At 37.5% G+C, this 19,121-nt stretch overlaps 2 protein-coding genes across 3 annotated transcripts in view; one reads left to right on the top strand and one right to left on the bottom strand.

The window, feature by feature from the left end:
- Positions 1-6,177: 6,177 nt before the first annotated feature.
- On the bottom strand, positions 6,178-8,919 carry LOC127845332 (uncharacterized). Of its 2 annotated transcripts, XM_052376192.1 has the most exons (6): positions 8,464-8,919; positions 8,042-8,207; positions 7,655-7,759; positions 7,189-7,218; positions 6,702-6,750; positions 6,178-6,452 (listed from the first exon to the last, which is right to left on the bottom strand). In XM_052376192.1, exons 1-6 carry the CDS (start codon positions 8,686-8,688, stop codon positions 6,326-6,328), a joined length of 702 nt encoding a protein of 233 aa, XP_052232152.1. In that variant the 5' UTR covers positions 8,689-8,919; the 3' UTR covers positions 6,178-6,325. The 2 variants fall into 2 exon arrangements, with proteins under 2 accessions (XP_052232152.1, XP_052232153.1); XM_052376193.1 differs by lacking the exon at positions 6,702-6,750 and having other exon boundaries at positions 6,329-6,452.
- Positions 8,920-15,500: 6,581 nt separating this feature from the next.
- LOC127845004 (uncharacterized) overlaps positions 15,501-19,121 on the top strand; it is a 4,123-nt gene continuing 502 nt past the window's right edge. Inside the window, exons 1-3 of the mRNA XM_052375615.1 lie at positions 15,501-15,645; positions 17,381-17,656; positions 18,177-19,121. The exon at positions 18,177-19,121 is cut by the window's right edge and continues 502 nt beyond it. Coding sequence (XP_052231575.1) covers positions 15,600-15,645; positions 17,381-17,656; positions 18,177-18,433 — 579 coding nt within the window. The 5' untranslated portion in view covers positions 15,501-15,599 and the 3' untranslated portion in view covers positions 18,434-19,121. The remainder of the gene's footprint in view (positions 15,646-17,380; positions 17,657-18,176) is intronic.

Genomic DNA, 19,121 nt, shown 5'->3' with positions numbered 1-19,121 from the left:
CTTAATGCACGTGCGTCAAGTGTCGTCCCAGATTAACCTGTGCAATCCGTACAGTTTCATAAGGGTCGACACTTCAAGAAAGTCTATTCTGAAGAAAACGCGATAACTGTCGTCCCTGATTAGCATGCGCGGACTGCTCAAGCTAATATGGGACGACACTATTCGAACATGCATTAAGCCCAGTTTTTCAAGAGCGCGATATATTATTTCAAATTAGTTATACTTTGAGGTTTGAATGTAGCAACACAATGTACAACAAAGTTCAGTGGTATCTTAGGTATGTGTTAAACAACGACATTTTAATAGTATGTTTAAAGGTCTTCTATACAGTCATGTGTATTCGTTGTTAACATATGCACAGAAGCAAAAAAGAACATGAGAACAATGTCTTTAATTCAGAAACGTATTTTCGTTTTACATTTTTAGAAAAAGATTCTCACAAAAACTAGAACATCGGTTAAATGACACATGTGATAAGTAAATTGGGTGTTTCCAGGAAAATTGCGCAATAAGTATTCAATGGGATTCCACAAAATGACTGGTTTTACTATCAACACAAAGAATGCGGTAAAAGCCCGTTTTCCCATGTGCTATAAATGTAACGTTACAATTATTCGATTTGCAACTTAAAATATACAAATGGTTAATAATCACAGACTTTTACTTTCCTGTTCTATAGTTATTCTTATATTTTTCTAATGTCTTCGCAGCGGCAAATAAACGGTTACGAAAATCCACGAAATAGTTTCGCGCTGGATCTCTATATTTTTGTTCCATATTTGGATTTTATTAGATCAGAATAGTAAGCTATTTGGCAAAAGAAAAGGGTAAGCCGAAATATGAGTTTGTTTTTTCAAATATTTAATTATTTAATATATTCAATATTACATGAACAGTCTGTTGTTGTTTTTTTAAATGTTTTGACAAAGTTTCAATGGGGGTAGTAATCGGAACAATACATTTCCTTCTTTTGTGTTACTGTATTCTTTTCATAACTTAATGTTCAATACCTCTGGTCCATAGAGCATGGGTAACGGAGGCGGTGGCGGTTATGGCGGCTACGGAAGAGGAGGCGGCGGTGGTGGTGGTGGCGGCGGTGGGTTGGGAGCCGGAAGTGGCGGCAGAGGAGGGAGCTACGGTAGAAACGGCCAGGATGGAGAGGATGGGTTTTTGTTTGGAGCTGGGGGCGGAGGGGGAGGCGGGGGTGCCGGCGGGGGACGAGGCGGAAGAGGAGGACGCGGCGGCATTTTCGGCGCTAACGGCAAGGATGGGAAGAATGGAAACTGATCCATGGACTTTGACCGCACTGACGTTTGTGTAGTTATTGACCTAAATTATATAATGCACATTTCTGAGACATTTTGAAAAACTTAAAAAATTGCCGCTACTTAAGTTCTTATACGAACTTGTTTTCGGTTTAATATGTATTATATGATACATAGTGTTGTAAATTTTAGTATATGAACTCAATTTAGACTGCTGTGTTTGGTGCCATCGGGGCATGGTGGACATTTGTTATCAGAACAGGATACCATGTGGTCATCATTTCATCGTAAAGACTAGTCTGGTGTGTTGCTCTGCAAACTCTGCTTGTCAAATATTTCAACAGTTGCGATAATAAATATCAATTAAATGTTAGGTCCTATCAGTGTCTTTTCACACATCCAAATATGGAAGGGAGGAAAGATTTGTATGAAAAGCCAGGTTCTGTGAGGGAGCTGGGGTAGAGTAGAATTGAATGTAGAGATGGAAAGATACTAGAAGTATGAGATAGAGTTGGTGGCAGTTTGATAGAGAATTGATTTTACCTAGATTGGGAAGACAGTTTAAAAATAAACATTATTGGTGTATATATTATGTATTTTCGTAGTGTGTAAATAAAATGTAGAGTGCATATACTGTGTTGAGAAGTTATGAACTCCCCCCACCTGAAAGTCGTAACAGTATATTTGTGTACTATGAATATGCAATTAAATTTAAATCCACTGTCATAATTATTTTTTGACGAAATAACCGCCAATGATATAAACTTACTTATATTTTAATCTTAGTGTCAACACGTTTAGTATTTGTGTTTAAGCGGTGTCATTTATTGGCATACGTGTTATTTCAACGATTTTTATTTGTATTTGATATGTTCATAAAACAGACATAAAATTGAGCAAATGAAAAGATAAATTGAATACTATATATAATATTGTTTGTGTTACGAAATAAGTATAATTAATTATAACTATAAATGTTACACAGAAATTTACAGCGGTCGTTTAATGAAAACAAAACTGCATGTGTGTATTATATTTGAAGGTGGTATATTTTGGAACACAAGCACTCGGCATTAGCTACTACCCCCTCCCCGCAGCTGCTTCCCCCTCCCAAACTCTCAAAATTGTCCATAAGTACTAAAAAATAACATGACAAAAAAAGTTCGTCGAAAATTATTTTTGTATTTATAGTTATGTATATATATAGTAAGTAAGCAAATAAATTTTCCACGAACTTGTTTGTCATGTTATTTTTTATTTGTGTTTTGGAGTCACTTCGTCGGTAAATTTGACAATCGGTCAGTTCGCAGAAAATGTTACGTTTGTAGAGCAAACTATTTTAATATTCATCAGACAGACAGATAGACAGATAGACAGACACGCAGACAGACAGACAGACAGACAGACAGACAGACAGACAGACATATAGATGGATAGATAGATAGATAGATAGATAGATAGATAGATAGATAGATAGATAGATAGATAGATAGATAGGTGGGTGGGTGGGTGGGTGGGTGGGTGGGTGGGTGGGTGGGTGGGTGGTGGGGTGGGTGGTTGGGTGGGTGGGTGGGTGGGTGGGTGGGTGGGTGGGTCGGTGGGTGGGTGGGATTGGGTGGGTGGGTGGGTGGGTGGGTGGGTGGGTGGGTGGGTGGGTGGTTGGGTGGGTGGGTGGGTGGGTGGGTGGGTGGGTGGGTGGGTGGGTGGGTGGGGGTGGGTGGGTGGGTGGGTGGGTGGGGGGGGTGGGTGTGGGGGGTGGGTGGGTGGGTGTGGGTGGGTGGGTGGGGGGTGGGTGGGTGGGTGGGTGGGTGGGTGGGTGGGTGGGTGGGTGGGGTGGGTGGGTGGGTGGGTGGGTGGTGGGTGGGTGGGTGGGTGGGTGGGGGGTGGGTGGGGGGTGGGGGGTGGTGGGTGGGTGGGTGGGTGGGTGGGTAGGTAGGTAGGTAGGTAGGTAGGTAGGTAGGTAGGTAGGTAGGTAGGTAGGTAGGTAGGTAGGTAGGTAGGTAGGTAGGTAGGTAGGTAGGTAGGTAGGTAGGTAGGTAGGTAGGTAGGTAGGTAGGTAGGTAGGTAGGTAGGTAGGTAGGTAGGTAGGTAGGTAGGTAGGTAGGTAGGTAGGTAGGTAGGTAGGTAGGTAGGTAGGTAGGTAGTAGGTAGGTAGGTAGGTAGGTAGGTAGGTAGGTAGGTAGGTAGGTAGGTAGGTAGGTAGGTAGGTAGGTAGGTAGGTAGGTAGGTAGGTAGGTAGGTAGGTAGGTAGGTAGGTAGGTAGGTAGGTAGGTAGGTAGGTAGGTAGGTAGGTAGGTAGGTAGGTAGGTAGGTAGGTAGGTAGGTAGGTAGGTAGGTAGGTAGGTAGGCAGAAAATGTTACGTTTGTAGAGCAAACTATTTTAATATTCATCAGACAGACAGCAGCCAATTGTATAAACAATTTAACCACAAGGTTACCGCAAAATCGTGGTTACCGCTATGGTTACCGCGTCTCGGCGGTTTGTATAAAAAACGACGTTGACGTTAACCACCCTATTACCGCGGTTATTTTTAACCCACCTCTACGAGCTGGGTTAGATGCTGGTTACCACACGGACTACTGACCAACATGGCGGACGTTCTCTATTTGAGACACACACAACAGCGACGGTTTCGACGAATTGACTTACAAACGAATGGACTTTATGACGACGAACTGCGCCGAAGGTATAGGTTTTCTGCCCAGAGCCTAGACAGACTTGTCGACCTCTTGGACCCTATTTTACGACGACAGACGCGACTAAACAGGTCTCTGTCAACACGACAGCAGTTACTTATAACTCTTCGATTCTTGGCTACTGGGAATTTTCTTCAGGTTATCGGCGACACCTTCGGCGTTGACATAGCTACTGTTTCTCGGGTTATTACCGCTGTCGTTGACGCTATTTCGGACTGAAGGACCGTTTCATTAAATTTCCGACCAGCGACGAAGACCGACGCCGAGCGACTAATGACTTCTTCCGGGTTCGGGGATTCCCTTCCGTCATTGGTTGTATAGACGGAACCCACATCCGTCTTGTTTCACCCGGTCAGCCCGACGAAGCAGCGTACGTCAACAGGAAACATTATCATTCGATCAACGTACAGGCAACTTGTGACAGAAACGGTAAGCCTATTTGTGTTATTGATCTCCAGGAAAAACTGCATTAATTTTTTAATCCATGGCATTTTATCCAAAACACGTAGTTCATATTTCATTATTTCAATGATGTTCACAATGCAAGTATTTCGTCTTAAAATATTAAACAATACATCATAAAACGAAATAATCGCATCATACTTTATTAAATTTAAACATAAATGATTGCTGTCCATGTGCACATCCACGTTTATTTAACTCCGTTATCTTTCCTATAAAAATGCGACCGTATCTGCGACTTAACGTGTGAAAACTAGCTAAATCCACTCAGTTTTCTCTGAATGCATAATACATGTACTACACAGTTCGTGTACATTGTAATTTTTGACAATGAGGTTCCCTACGGGGTAACTCTTGCAAAAGCTTTTTTTACCCATATGTAAAATGTTTAAATATTGAAAGCTGCGCTTTAGTTTGATAGTTTGTTATTTTATTATTATTGGAGGTAAATTTATACACGATGTTTATATTGCAAATGTGTATTAAGTAAGACAATGTCTACTTAAAAATTGAATTATAATTCATTTGATGTATGCAACAAATAATATTTAAATTAGGAAAAAAATATTCATTGAAAATTGTAATAACTTTTTTTGTCTTTGAACAAGAATTTTTTTTTCAATCACAAGAGAAAGAAATTAAACATTTTATAAGTTTTATCACTGTAAAATTTTAGCCCAGTATCTAATCTGTTTTACAAACATGTTAATGAGAAATATTACATCATAAATGAACACAGATTATTATTGGTCACAGACAAGTGCATGTAAAGCAATATAATCATTGAGTTTTGTATGTTTTAAGAACACAAAAAGTTAAATTTATGTTGATAGAAATATAAACTTAATTATTTGTTTTCTAAAAGAATACTAACATTTAAGACTGCTTCAAAGCTGCCTATCATTAAAACATCATTTAATTAATAATAGTTTATATTCCTTTTTGTTATTTATCTGAAGATAAATCTCTAAAAATAGCTCATCTATTGTGAATCAAATGCAGTAATAGTAGAACATCCATTAAATTTCACAATAGATTTCAATGTTCAAAAGTCTTAAGTTACATATTTACAAATTGCAAATCAAATACATAATCATTATACATGTAATCATTATTAATCATTAATATATTGTTAATTTTGTTATCTGTTAATTATTTAAAATTAAAATTCACATTAAATTCCTTAGCATAATGTTACAAAATAACAATCCTGAGATTCCTAATTCAATGATAATTAAGTATGATACACTGAATAAAATGTTTAGCTCATTTTTTTAAAACCATTTTCTTTAGGGAACTTTACAAGCTTGTTATAATTAGTATTTAATTATTAATTTCAAATAATTATGGCAATTTTCAGATAAGAATGAAGCCTGCAAAGGTTACCAGGATAGTGTTGGTGTGCGCTGTACTGCACAACATGAGACGGATGTGGGGGGAACCAAACCCGGATGTTCAAGACGACCTTGACGAACAACCAGACATACAGAACTTTGACGGACCCATGGACGGACGTGGTGTGAGAAATAGACTGATTGAACAGTATTTTGTTTGATGTTTAAGTGTTTTCCATTATGTTTTTTTTGTTATAATAAGTTCAATTTTAAAATATCACATACATTTGCTATTCTTGTTTACATTTTAATGCCTTTTTTTTTCTTTGTGTTTATTAATTTTATAAATAAACAGTGCAATTTATGTGCAATCCAAGCTTTGCATTGTTTCTAAACAATAACACATTTGTAAAGGAAAATGAAATATTTATTGCAATTAACATTGTGAAAATACATTAACATATTCAGTAAAATAAATAATATTGTATTAACGGTTGTTGTTATTAACAAATCAGTGAACGAAAGAAACAGATTCAACAGTAAAATAACATTAACAAGAATAATTTTTTATTTTTTTTCTAATTTAGCAATGAGAAAGTCTGCAAGACGGGCCACTTTCCTAAAACATTCTGCCCCCGCCCTGCTCATCTCTGATTGGCTTTCCAGGGCCTCTAGTTGGGCATCTTTGAGAGTCCTTAAAGAACAATGTTAAAAAATATGTCCAAAAGAAAAAAAGTTAAAAAAGTGTGTCACTAAGAACAAGTAATTGGTAGTACATTTTAATGTACAATTTTTTTTATGAAATTGAAGGTTAAAAAAAAACATGATAATATCAAGCATTTACATTTCATGAACTTGCCAATTAAAAAAATAATCTAACAAAAAGAATAGTCTTGATTTATCAATAAATATAGTACTCAAGTTTACATATTCCAATTAATACCTCTTTCTGCTTCTGTCACTGGCTGTTGAGGCTGATGGAACAGATGTTGCTAGAATTGAACAACAAATATTCGAATATATTATTATTTTAAGTTATTTAACTGAATAAAAGAGGGAAAAAAGAAGAAAATGTGGTGGTTGTGGTGGTGGTGTACGTGGTAGTAGTAGTAGTAAAAGTAGTAGTTTCGTAAGTATATATTAGTAGTAGCAGTAGAAGTAGTATTAGTACTTAGCATAAGAAGTAGCAGTGGTTGTAGAAGTAGTAGCACTAGAAGTAACACTAGCATAGTAGTGGTAGTGTTAGCACTTGTAATGTTAGTGGTACTGCTATAAGTATTTGTAATAGTAGCATTACATTTCATAATGTATACAATTCATTTCAATAAATACTATTGGCACTGTTAAAATTTACAAATAAAAAAATAATTATTTCGTACATAGAATCTATTACTTTATAGAATTTTAGTAATTTTGATGAAAGAACTTACCGGTAGTTTTTTCCTTGGTTTTCGACTTATCTGGAAATTAAATTAAACAAATCTTTATATATTATGAAAAATAAAGACAATAGTTTCCCCTCATTGGACCCATACACATTGAAACAACACGGTGTCTTTTTGGAATCGCTCATTAATAACACGGGTAAATTTTGCGAAGAATAAAATACACACATTCATATGAATAGCATGGAACTTACCAAAACCGCATTTTGAAACATATGTATGCATCAAACGTATAAGTGTTGAATATTTGTGCACCTTTGATATAATTAAAAGGATTTTTTTTTATTTACACAAAGCACATGTCAAAAGCATAAAAATTGAGTTCACCCAAACATTTTTGGAACAGTCGCTGTGTAAAGTCAACGTCATTCAGTGTGTGGATGTTGAAGTGGACAGTCGAATTTCGGTGCTTGAACGTTAAAGCATTGAGCTTTTAAGTGTATGTACTTACTGTCTTCACCGGTTTCCGCCACACCGAAGGGATCTGGGATGTCCATGTCGGTAAGAAAATCCATCATGGGCAGCCCCAGGAAATTCGGCGATGGAGGAGTTACCGCTACAACGATTTGGATTTAATTTAGATTAATGCGTGAATGTGATAAGAGTGTAACTGATTTTGTTTCGAAAATGATTGGAAAGGATCTAATGTTTAAGTGACAATCATCAATGGATAATTAATAGCACAAGGTAAGAAACGAAATCGTTAAATTTATTCGATTATTTTTCATACTGGTATTGATTATATTTGGGTATCTTAAACATATTGACGTATGAAGATGAAATATCAGAAATATCTTTCATGTGTATAACGTTAATCTTAAAACAATATTGAACAAACCGATGACGGTATCTGCGTCCTCCACTATGCCGTGAAACGAGGCCGAGGTGGCGAATAGACTCGCCACCGCCTGCGAGGTTTGTGACATCTCGGGCAGTGGCGGTCCTCCCCCCGTAGCGGCAGCATGGTTTCGCTCTCTAGAAACCTCGGATTTCGCATTTTTTGTCTAAAATAAATATAGCAAATGGATACATTTCATTTTGCCTATTAAAATTCTTATATATTCTGGCATTTCTATGTGAATTGTGTATCTATGAATTGTAAAAAAACAACGTGTTTTAACTAAGGCAGCCACTCCCGGGCAAAATATATATCCCTCATTGCTTAATTTTGTCGACAGTTTAATCACTTTCACTCGTTAAATGGAAATTCGTCTATTTTATGTAAATTTATAATAAAAGACATACTAATTCTATATTTACCATATTTCTCCACTTTTCTTTCACTTGTTGGAGAGTCCTGGGGCCGTTGCCGCAAGCATTTACCCCCGCTAATAGTTCAACCCAAATATCTCTTACTCGAGCAACCATGCCCGGACCGCCCGAGCCATGGTTCGCTCTAAGCTTATGAATGTTTGTTTTCATGAAATCCGTTATAACATCAATTTCTCTTTCGCTAAAAGCTTTAGCCCGTTTTGCAGAGTCCATTTTTTCAAAACGTCGTCTGTAAAATTGACTATTTGCGCGAAAATGACGTCATGTTTAGTATTGCATTGTTGGTAATTTTACTGCGGTATGTTTACAAATTTCAGTGGTTATGTAACCGCGCAGTAACCATCGTTTATACAAATGAAAATAAACGGTGGTAACCTAACCATGTAAATAACTGCGGTAATCAGATTACCACAGTTAATTTAAACCATCGTTTATACAATTGGCTGCAGATAGACAGATAGACAGACACGCAGACAGACAGACAGACAGACAGACAGACAGACAGACAGACAGACATATAGATGGATAGATAGATAGATAGATAGATAGATAGATAGATAGATAGATAGATAGATAGATAGATAGATAGATAGGTGGGTGGGTGGGTGGGTGGGTGGGTGGGTGGGTGGGTGGGTGGGTGGGTGGGTGGGTGGTGGGTCGGTGGGTGGGTGGGATTGGGTGGGTGGGTGGGTGGGTGGGTGGGTGGGTGGGTCGGTGGGTGGGTGGGATTGGGTGGGTGGGTGGGTGGGTGGGTGGGTGGGTGGGTGGGTGGGTGGTTGGGTGGGGGGGTGGGTGGGTGGGGTGGGTGGGTGGGTGGGGTGGGTGGGTGGGTGGGGTGGGTGGGTGGGTGGGTGGGGGTGGGTGGGTGGGTGGGTGGGTGGGTGGGTGGGTGGGTGGGTGGGTGGGTGGGTGGGTGGGTGGGTGGGTGGGTGGGTGGGTGGGTGGGTGGAGTGGGTGGGGGTGGGTGGGTGGGTGGGTGGGTGGGTGGGCTGGGTGGGTGGGTGGGGGGTGGGTGGGTGGGTGGGTGGGTGGGTGGGTGGGTGGGTGGGTGGGTGGGTGGGTGGGGGGTGGGTGGGTGGGTGGGTGGGTGGGTGGGTGGGTGGGTGGGTGGGTGGGTGGGTGGTGGGTGGGTGGGTGGGTGGGTGGGTGGGTGGGTGGGTGGGTGGGTGGGGGTGGGTGGGTGGTGGGGTGGGTGGGTAGGTAGGTAGGTAGGTAGGTAGGTAGGTAGGTAGGTAGGTAGGTAGGTAGGTAGGTAGGTAGGTAGGTAGGTAGGTAGGTAGGTAGGTAGGTAGATAGCTAGATAGCTAGATAGCTAGATAGATAGATAGATAGATAGATAGATATATAGATAGATAGATAGATAGATAGATAGATAGATAGATAGATAGATAGATAGATAGATAGATAGATAGATAGATGATAGATAGATAGATAGATAGATAGATAGATAGATAGATAGATAGATAGATAGATAGATAGATAGATAGATAGATAGATAGATAGATAGATAGATAGATAGATACGGACACAGTGAATACTGCTCATACTATTGCTGCTCGAGATCCAGCAGCCTGTACGATTATCGCTGCACGACGAAGAGCGTGATTGAAAGTTGGATAGCCGCCCCTAATGGGGACGTTGCCGGTTTTAAATCCTTGAGCATGATTAAAGCAATAACGTTTAAGTCACAAACCAAATATCTAATGCATATGCTTTATCGGTTCTTAAAGTAATTTTAAAGTTGTTATGCCATATAAATCAGTATAACAAGTTACCCCCCCCCCCCACACACACACACACACCAAGCATGGCAAATATGATATATGTATTTGTGTATGGTTTATCGTCGATGTTAATCAATAAAATACTTAAAAAAGATTGTATCATTTTTTAATGGCGTATCAATTACGCAGCTGTAACTTAATCATGAGTGGTCGGATATATTGCGTCTTGAAATGATCATGTGTTCAAATCCCGGGGGGAGATGAGAAGAAAAAGCAATATTGTCTTGCTCTTACACTATGCTTATATGTTCATAACGAGCATTATAGTTTTTACGTTAATACACGCATTGACATTCATGAAAATACGTGAACATTTGATTTATGACGTCATTGTGATGAATGTACTTACACGTTTACGCCCGCTCTCTTTGTTCGAACTCAAAGCCAGGCATATTTTTTCTTGTTTGTATAAATATTTTAAACTGTTACCAAAATTACAAGTGTGCCAGTAAACTCATGTATTGACACTTTCTACAAAAAGCGAAAATATGTGAACAATTGATTTCCATTAAATAAATATGTAAGGATAACACAAAAGGGGTTGGTGACTTCATTACAATGGAGTAATTATTATATGCCAGGACACAACAGCTGTCAAGATGGTTATCGTTGCAAGAAGTTGTCCTTGATCTTCATTTTGCTTGCCAAGGACAAAGTTCAACATCTATCAGAGGTTTGAACATAAAAGTCCATAAAAGGATTTAATTGAAAGGAGGTTCAGTGTACATAGCAATACCTAGACATGCATGCAATACCTTTATTGTTCACTTTAACACAAACATGTTATGAAGGCTTTACTTAAGAATTTAAAATTATCTATACAATGAGGAATGATTAGAAGAACTGACTTGACTGAGGTATACAGTTGTGCGGTTTTGATTCTTACAGTGTTTTACTACTCATAATATGATGACCATGAATTGATCCACACTTAGTAAACCTTCACTGCACATGAAGTGGTCACAGACATGCCTGCAAAATAGCCACAATTTCCAATTATCTGTGTAATAGTTTTTTTACGTTCACTTCCATCTGAAAATGTTACGCTGGCTTGAATTTGCAAATATCTACACTATAGGCAGAATAACTGACAGACTTACATAGGGTGTTAACTGGCAGAAAACACACATTTGTTCACAAAAAATAAAATATATGTGACCAGACATTATCATGCTGGTAAAAGAAGCAGATTTTCTAGTTTCGTGTGCGTATAACTTTTTTCCAGTTTCTGATTATTAGCACGGGTTATTGCGATAATATGTTTGCATTCAAGAAACAACATTTCGTACAAGTTTTTTACTGTTTTGGGGTACAAAATTCAAACTGTTAGATTGATATGGGTTGTGTGACAGCATCTGAACAAGAATCGACATACGGTCATTAAGCTGATTGCAAACTATTTTCATTAGTTAAAACATAAAACCTCCAAAATGCATTTTGATAGGCAACCTGTACCATTTTTTCGGATGACTCGGTTTGGACAACGACAACAGTTGATTTTTCACCAAACGCACGAAGAAACACAAACGTGTAGCATTTTTCACGTAGAAGAATATATCCTTAATCAAACAAGCCGAAATGTAATCGCAATTCTGTATCGAATACTAACCACGCAATGAAACGCTAATGCTGAACGTTAACAAATTTGGTGCAAAGCGCGGCTAGCCAGGGATCATTGGATGCTTACCAGTCGTCAACACCGCATTTGCAGAGATCGCGTTGATTTAAGTAATATAGACCGCAAGCTTACATTTGTTTGGAATGATTTGAGGAGACCAGTATTAAAATGTTGTTCAATCTAGGTTTCCGTGTATCTGTGTGATGTGCACATAGCGTCAGTTTCATCCATGTTCTGAGAGTTTTTTCTGTTAGAAAACGATACGTGTTTTGCCCTCTTCCATTGCGATGTTAACTGTATGAATTCGCCTGAGCGGAAACCATGTCAAAATTAGTTCAACATCGTAGACCACGTCGTTTTCTTCCGGCATTGCGAGAAAGAAAACTCACAATTCATTGTTCCTGGCAGATTTGTGGGTTAACATATTACTTTGAGTATAAGATAAATCATTGCGACTTAACTATTAACCAAGATCTGTGCCGCAAAACAAATACAGTTGTAACCTTCCGAACCAAAAAACAAATTTTGATTTCATGAAGACAGCCCGGTTTTAAGGCGGGTTAGTTTTAAAAACAGACCAACCCTCCCATACATATGAACAATTTAAGCTGTCAAATAAAGAAAAGATATCTTGCTAACCGCGCAAATACTAGATTTAGTTTCGCTTTCTTAATGTTTCATACTTAATTTATTTCTGTCTGCGGCTTCATTCCTTTGGGTACATACACGCTTTGATTCAAACCTTTTCCTCTTAATTTTGTAAATTATTACAAGCAAAGCTCTTCTAGTAGTAGTAGATGCGTGATGAACTCTCCGGCGTATTCAGGAGGTTTTTAATGTAGGTAATTTATGCCAGGCCGTTCAGAGGCAACATTCACCCACTTATTAGCAAGTTTACGTTTAATTTGCTCAGTATATGGTTATTAGTTAAAAACAGCCATATTTTATTCAAACTTAACTGCTAAATGTCAACGAGAACTATTTCAAGACAAATCCCAACAAAAGGTATGTGCTCTTTCACAGAATCTTACCACACAATCCTAGGATTTGTAGTACAGCGGCTTTGTAGAGAAGCTAGCCGATCCGTATCGTGATAGCCTTCACGGATATTTTCTGTGGAAAACATTCGTGTATAACCAAACACATGACTAAAACTTCCCCCAAACTGATGATCAGATTTTTGTTATTTTTTAGTTTTGAGTTATAATTTTGATTGTTTATTTATCAAATTTACATGAATTATATACATTTATATCAAAAGACCCGATTTTATAAGTTAACAGGACTCATGAGGTATAATAATTTACGTTAACATGTATTAACCAATAAACAACAACAAAAACTATAAGAATGCGTATTTGTAGATATTGCTTAAGAATTCGGCAAAAAATTTTTTAAATATAGGTCCGCAGTTCGGCGTACCTCAAGCCCCCATGCACGCCGGACCTCATCCTGCCATGCAGCCGGGAGTTGCTCAGCCGGCCTATCCACCTCCGTCATCGATTAGCCACTTCCAGGGACCTTAGAATCCAAGCTGTCCGCCAAAATGCTTAATGTATAGGGTCAGCCCCAAAGAGTTTTTGCAGTGAGAACAGAATACCATTTTTTGCGATGGCGAAATGGGATATGTTTTGTTTTTGTTTCTATATTTATATGGTTGGGAAAAAATATCGCTTCATGCACGTGAACAGTTTATTTATGGGATATATGTCCCTTCGGATAAAATTTCTGGAGCAATTGAATTCCTATATTCTCAAATTTTTATTCATATAATATTTACACACATAAATGTTTTAATTATCGTTGGTTTGACGATTCTGAAACGTGAAATGTTTTGTATTCGTATTGTCTCTAGGGTTTGCAATCATTCCGCTAATCGCAGGTAAACAATTCATTTTGTTTAGGATGTAAATAATTTTATTTTAATATGGATTATTATTGATAGTAACGTTTATATGTAAAGAGACAGGTTGTATTTGATTTTATATACAAACAATCGGAAGTGAAAACTAAATTTTTAGAAATTGGACCAGCAACGAAAGGTAAAGGTGTTGAATCTTCTAGACTGGATTTAATATTATCTTTTTAATCTCATCCTGTAATGCCAAATGAAATTGTTCTTATATCCTGTGTTGTTATATATGTATATTCAAACATAGTAGTGTTTGGGCAATAAAGGCGATCGATTTTGGATATCGAAATATCCGGATTTATTTAGTGTACGTTATTCAAAGCACTTAAAGCGGGTATATACGATTTTTAGTTCAACATCGTAGACCACGTCGTTTTCTTCCGGCATTGCGAGAAAGAAAACTCACAATTCATTGTTCCTGGCAGATTTGTGGGTTAACATATTACTTTGAGTATAAGATAAATCATTGCGACTTAACTATTAACCAAGATCTGTGCCGCAAAACAAATACAGTTGTAACCTTCCGAACCAAAAAACAAATTTTGATTTCATGAAGACAGCCCGGTTTTAAGGCGGGTTAGTTTTAAAAACAGACCAACCCTCCCATACATATGAACAATTTAAGCTGTCAAATAAAGAAAAGATATCTTGCTAACCGCGCAAATACTAGATTTAGTTTCGCTTTCTTAATGTTTCATACTTAATTTATTTCTGTCTGCGGTTTCATTCCTTTGGGTACATACACGCTTTGATTCAAACCTTTTCCTCTTAATTTTGTAAATTATTACAAGCAAAGCTCTTCTAGTAGTAGTAGATGCGTGATGAACTCTCCGGCGTATTCAGGAGGTTTTTAATGTAGGTAATTTATGCCAGGCCGTTCAGAGGCAACATTCACCCACTTATTAGCAAGTTTACGTTTAATTTGCTCAGTATATGGTTATTAGTTAAAAACAGCCATATTTTATTCAAACTTAACTGCTAAATGTCAACGAGAACTATTTCAAGACAAATCCCAACAAAAGGTATGTGCTCTTTCACAGAATCTTACCACACAATCCTAGGATTTGTAGTACAGCGGCTTTGTAGAGAAGCTAGCCGATCCGTATCGTGATAGCCTTCACGGATATTTTCTGTGGAAAACATTCGTGTATAACCAAACACATGACTAAAACTTCCCCCAAACTGATGATCAGATTTTTGTTATTTTTTAGTTTTGAGTTATAATTTTGATTGTTTATTTATCAAATTTACATGAATTATATACATTTATATCAAAAGACCCGATTTTATAAGTTAACAGGACTCATGAGGTATAATGATTTACGTTAACATGTATTAACCAATAAACAACAACAAAAACTATAAGAATGCGTATTTGTAGATATTGCTTAAGAATTCGGCAAAACTTTTTTTAAATATAGATATTTGAGAACATATGAGTCCTAATAAAAATTAAGTTTATCCGCTGGCACTATTATGTGATTGACCATTTAATCCGTTTTAAAAACGAATATTATAGAAAAGTATTCATTACAATTAGTTAATCGTGATTGAAGTAAACTTTCCTGTAGTTGGTTACCTAAAGGAAGTTATATGCCACCATAAGCTTGATATTAATTTTGGTCATTTTATTTGAGTGCCTTATTTAGTATCGCGTGATAAATTGTAAATACTTTTCAATACGTCTAATCAATATTGTAAACTGGCGATAGCCTTTTAATCATGGATTTGCTGAAGTAAAACCTATACGGGATATCCTTCGGCGGCACAAAATCTAGATTGAACACAATTGTAAACTTAAACTAACAACATGGATAAAACATTATTCGGGTTTTTTATTATGTATACATGTACAGGTACGTTACAGTAAATAAGTTTGATTATAATGTGTTTTCTATAAAATACTGTTACTACTGCTACTGCTACTTATACTGCTAAAACTACTTTTACTACTACTACCACGTCTTCTTCTACTACTACTACTACTACTACTTCTACTACTACTACTACTACTACTACTACTACTACTACTACTACTACTACTACTACTACTACTACTACTACTACTACTACTACTACTACTTCTACTACTTCTACTTCTACTACTACTACTACTACTACTACTACTACTACTACTACTACTATTACTACTACTACTACTACTACTACTACTACTACTACTACTACTACTACTACTACTACTACTACTATAATAGCATTCGTTACTATAATAGCATTCGTGGCTTCACTGATGTGAGTGAAAAAGTGTATATTCTATTACCAATTTCTATACGCAAAGTAGTTAAGACAAACTATATTTGTCCTATTTTAGTTCACACGTGTAATGCAAAACGTGAGCTTTAACGACCTTATACGAGCAGCTCCGTCCGCCGACCGTCGTTAAAAAGGCATTCAGCAAGGGTATCTTTATGTCAAAAGACTTATATATAATAAAAATATCTTCTTATCTGAAACTACACGTCCTGCAGCTTGACATTTAGAATGAAATATCACCTTAGGGTCATGTACAAATTCGTTTTGGTCATGCCCAATGTCCCCAAACTGGTCAACCACAAGGGCCACATTGATTATCTAGAAGTTCTGTAGCATAATCACCTTAAAATATGTCTTCTTTGAAACCACAATGCCCACATACTATATATACTTTTATGGTAGGTGACATCAGACAGTGGTCATTTACAAAGATTGTTCAAATCATACCACTAATGTAAAAACTACTGAAGGCCGTTTTATCAACAGATCTTAGGGTGATCTTACGTAAGATTCGTAAGATTCAGTCGTACGCTTATCTGAAGTACCGTGAACCGTTTTTACTACCCAGGGTCTTAAATCTTAAAACTATGTTGAAAATCAAAGAGGTGCACTTATTTGCAGATAATTTTGGTGTGCGAGTAGAGATAATTATATTTAACTCCATAGAATAAGAACTTAAATGACTCATCTGATAACACAAAACACGCTGCTTTGATATTTAGTATTTGACATCAGATTGTAGTCCTCTATCACGCGTCTTCGTAAGAAAAAGGGAACATCAAACAAAACACAGATCTCGGGATATAACGTCAGTCTTGTATAGAGATTTAAGTAGAAAATAACATGTTTAATTTCGCATTATCCCTCACTATGCAAATAGTCTGACATTCGAAGATTTGAATTAGGACGCCAAAAACAAATACTCAGAAATTGATTGATCACTAACACAAGTGACACTCGGTCTACCGAACCCCTGGTTATATATCACACTATAGCATATAACACATTACAGATCACACTAATGTTCAAACAAATAAACTATAAATAAAGAATATTAGCTTTGTATTTATCACGCATTTAACCGAAATGCCACAAATCACACAAGTTATATATGTTATACATTACATCGTTGATGACATGCGTAAACAGCTCTCACAATTCACACATATTCTCTGAATCATCTTTATTTGTTTTCCTGCAGGTACAGTCCTCTGTGGTGAATACTGTTTCACGGCGATCTTACCTGCTGAATACTGTCCGAAACTCTGCTGCGACCGCTCACATATTCTCTGAATCATCCATATTTGTTTTTTACAGGTACAGTCCTCTGTGGAGAATACTGTTTCACGGCGATCTCACCTGTTGAATACTGTCCGAAACTCTGCTGCGATCAGTCATATAGCTACTATGATTATTGCTGCACGTCACAGGAGTTCAATTACAGCTACATCGCCCCTATTGTCATCGGTGCGGTCATTTTCATCGCTGTCATCGTCACTGTCTGTGTGTGCTGCTGTGTCAAGAGCGCAAATGGCATGACGCGTTATCAGTCTTGGTCAACCAGGCGCGTAGGGGGAACAGCAATAGCGGTGGGTGAGTATTCGATATGAACTAACACTTGCTTGACGTTAGGATATGTTGGTACCTATAATGGTGATGCTGATTGTGGTGATAATAATGATGATATGGGTGGCTTGGGATTTAGTATGATTATGTCAATAATGATGATGTTGGTTGCGGTAGTGGTTTTGATAATAACACATGTGATAAAGTTGATGATGATTACGAAGATTATACGTGTGTTTTTGTTTGTGATAATACTGGTGGTGGAGGCTGTGGATGTGATAATAATGCTTTCGCAATAAATATGATGATACGGGTTTTAAATGATTGAAGTGGTGATGATGTCGATGATAATTTTATTATGGGCAATGGTGATGGCATACAGCAGCAGCTGCTGGAGATAATAATGGTAGTGGCATGCATGGTGTAGGGGTGTTTATTAAAGAAGTGATATTGATGGTGATAATTATGATGGTTTTGGTGCTTCTTATTATAACGATTGTGTTTTTAAAATGTGACACAATATACAATATCTTCTTTACTGCAACAGCGGTTAATCAACAGTCTGCGATGAACAACTTGTATTACCCAAATCAACAGTACCAGCAAGCTTATCCCATGTACCAGCAACCGTACCCCACGGGCCAACAACCCTACCCCACGGGTCAACAACCATACGGCTTAGGTCCGCAGTTCGGCGTACCTCAAGCCCCCATGCACGCCGGACCTCATCCTGCCATACAGCCGGGAGTTGCTCAGCCGGCCTATCCACCTCCGTCATCGATTAGCCACTTCCAGGGACCTTAGGATCCAAGCTGTCCGCCAAAATGCTTAATGTATAGGGTCAGCCCCAAAGAGTTTTTGCAGTGAGAACAGAATACCATTTTTTGCGATGGCGAAATGGGATATGTTTTGTTTTTGTTTCTATATTTATATGGTTGGGAAAAAATATCGCTTCATGCACGTGAACAGTTTATTTATGGGATATATGTCCCTTCGGATAAAATTTCTGGAGCAATTGAATTCCTATATTCTCAAATTTTTATTCATATAATATTTACACACATAAATGTTTTAATTATCGTTGGTTTGACGATTCTGAAACGTGACATGTTTTGTATTCGTATTGTCTCTAGGGTTTGCAATCATTCCGCTAATCGCAGGTAAACAATTCATTTTGTTTAGGATGTAAATAATTTAATTTTAATATGGATTATTATTGATAGTAACGTTTATATGTAAAGAGACAGGTTGTATTTGATTTTATATACAAACAATCGGAAGTGAAAACTAAATTTTTAGAAATTGGACCAGCAACGAAAGGTAAAGGTGTTGAATCTTCTAGACTGGATTTAATATTATCTTTTTAATCTCATCCTGTAATGCCAAATGAAATTGTTCTTATATCCTGTGTTGTTATATATGTATATTCAAACATAGTAGTGTTTGGGCAATAAAGGCGATCGATTTTGGATATCGAAATATCCGGATTTAT

The sequence above is a fragment of the Dreissena polymorpha genome, chromosome 9 (genome assembly GCF_020536995.1).
Source record: "Dreissena polymorpha isolate Duluth1 chromosome 9, UMN_Dpol_1.0, whole genome shotgun sequence".
Classification (NCBI taxonomy): domain Eukaryota; kingdom Metazoa; phylum Mollusca; class Bivalvia; order Myida; family Dreissenidae; genus Dreissena; species Dreissena polymorpha.
The sequence above is the reverse complement of the archived record's forward strand: the minus strand, read 5'-3'. Positions and strand labels throughout refer to the sequence as shown.

Coding starts and splice junctions, on each gene's coding strand:
- LOC127845332 (XM_052376192.1), bottom strand. CDS start 8,688: ATGGACTCTGCAAAACGGGCTAAAGCTTTTAGCGAAAGAGAAATTGAT. Junction 7,760..8,041: donor GGACGCAGATACCGTCATCG/GTTTGTTCAATA, acceptor AAATCGTTGTAG/CGGTAACTCCTCCATCGCCG. Junction 6,453..6,701: donor AGTGACAGAAGCAGAAAGAG/GTATTAATTGGA, acceptor TTGTTCTTTAAG/GACTCTCAAAGATGCCCAAC.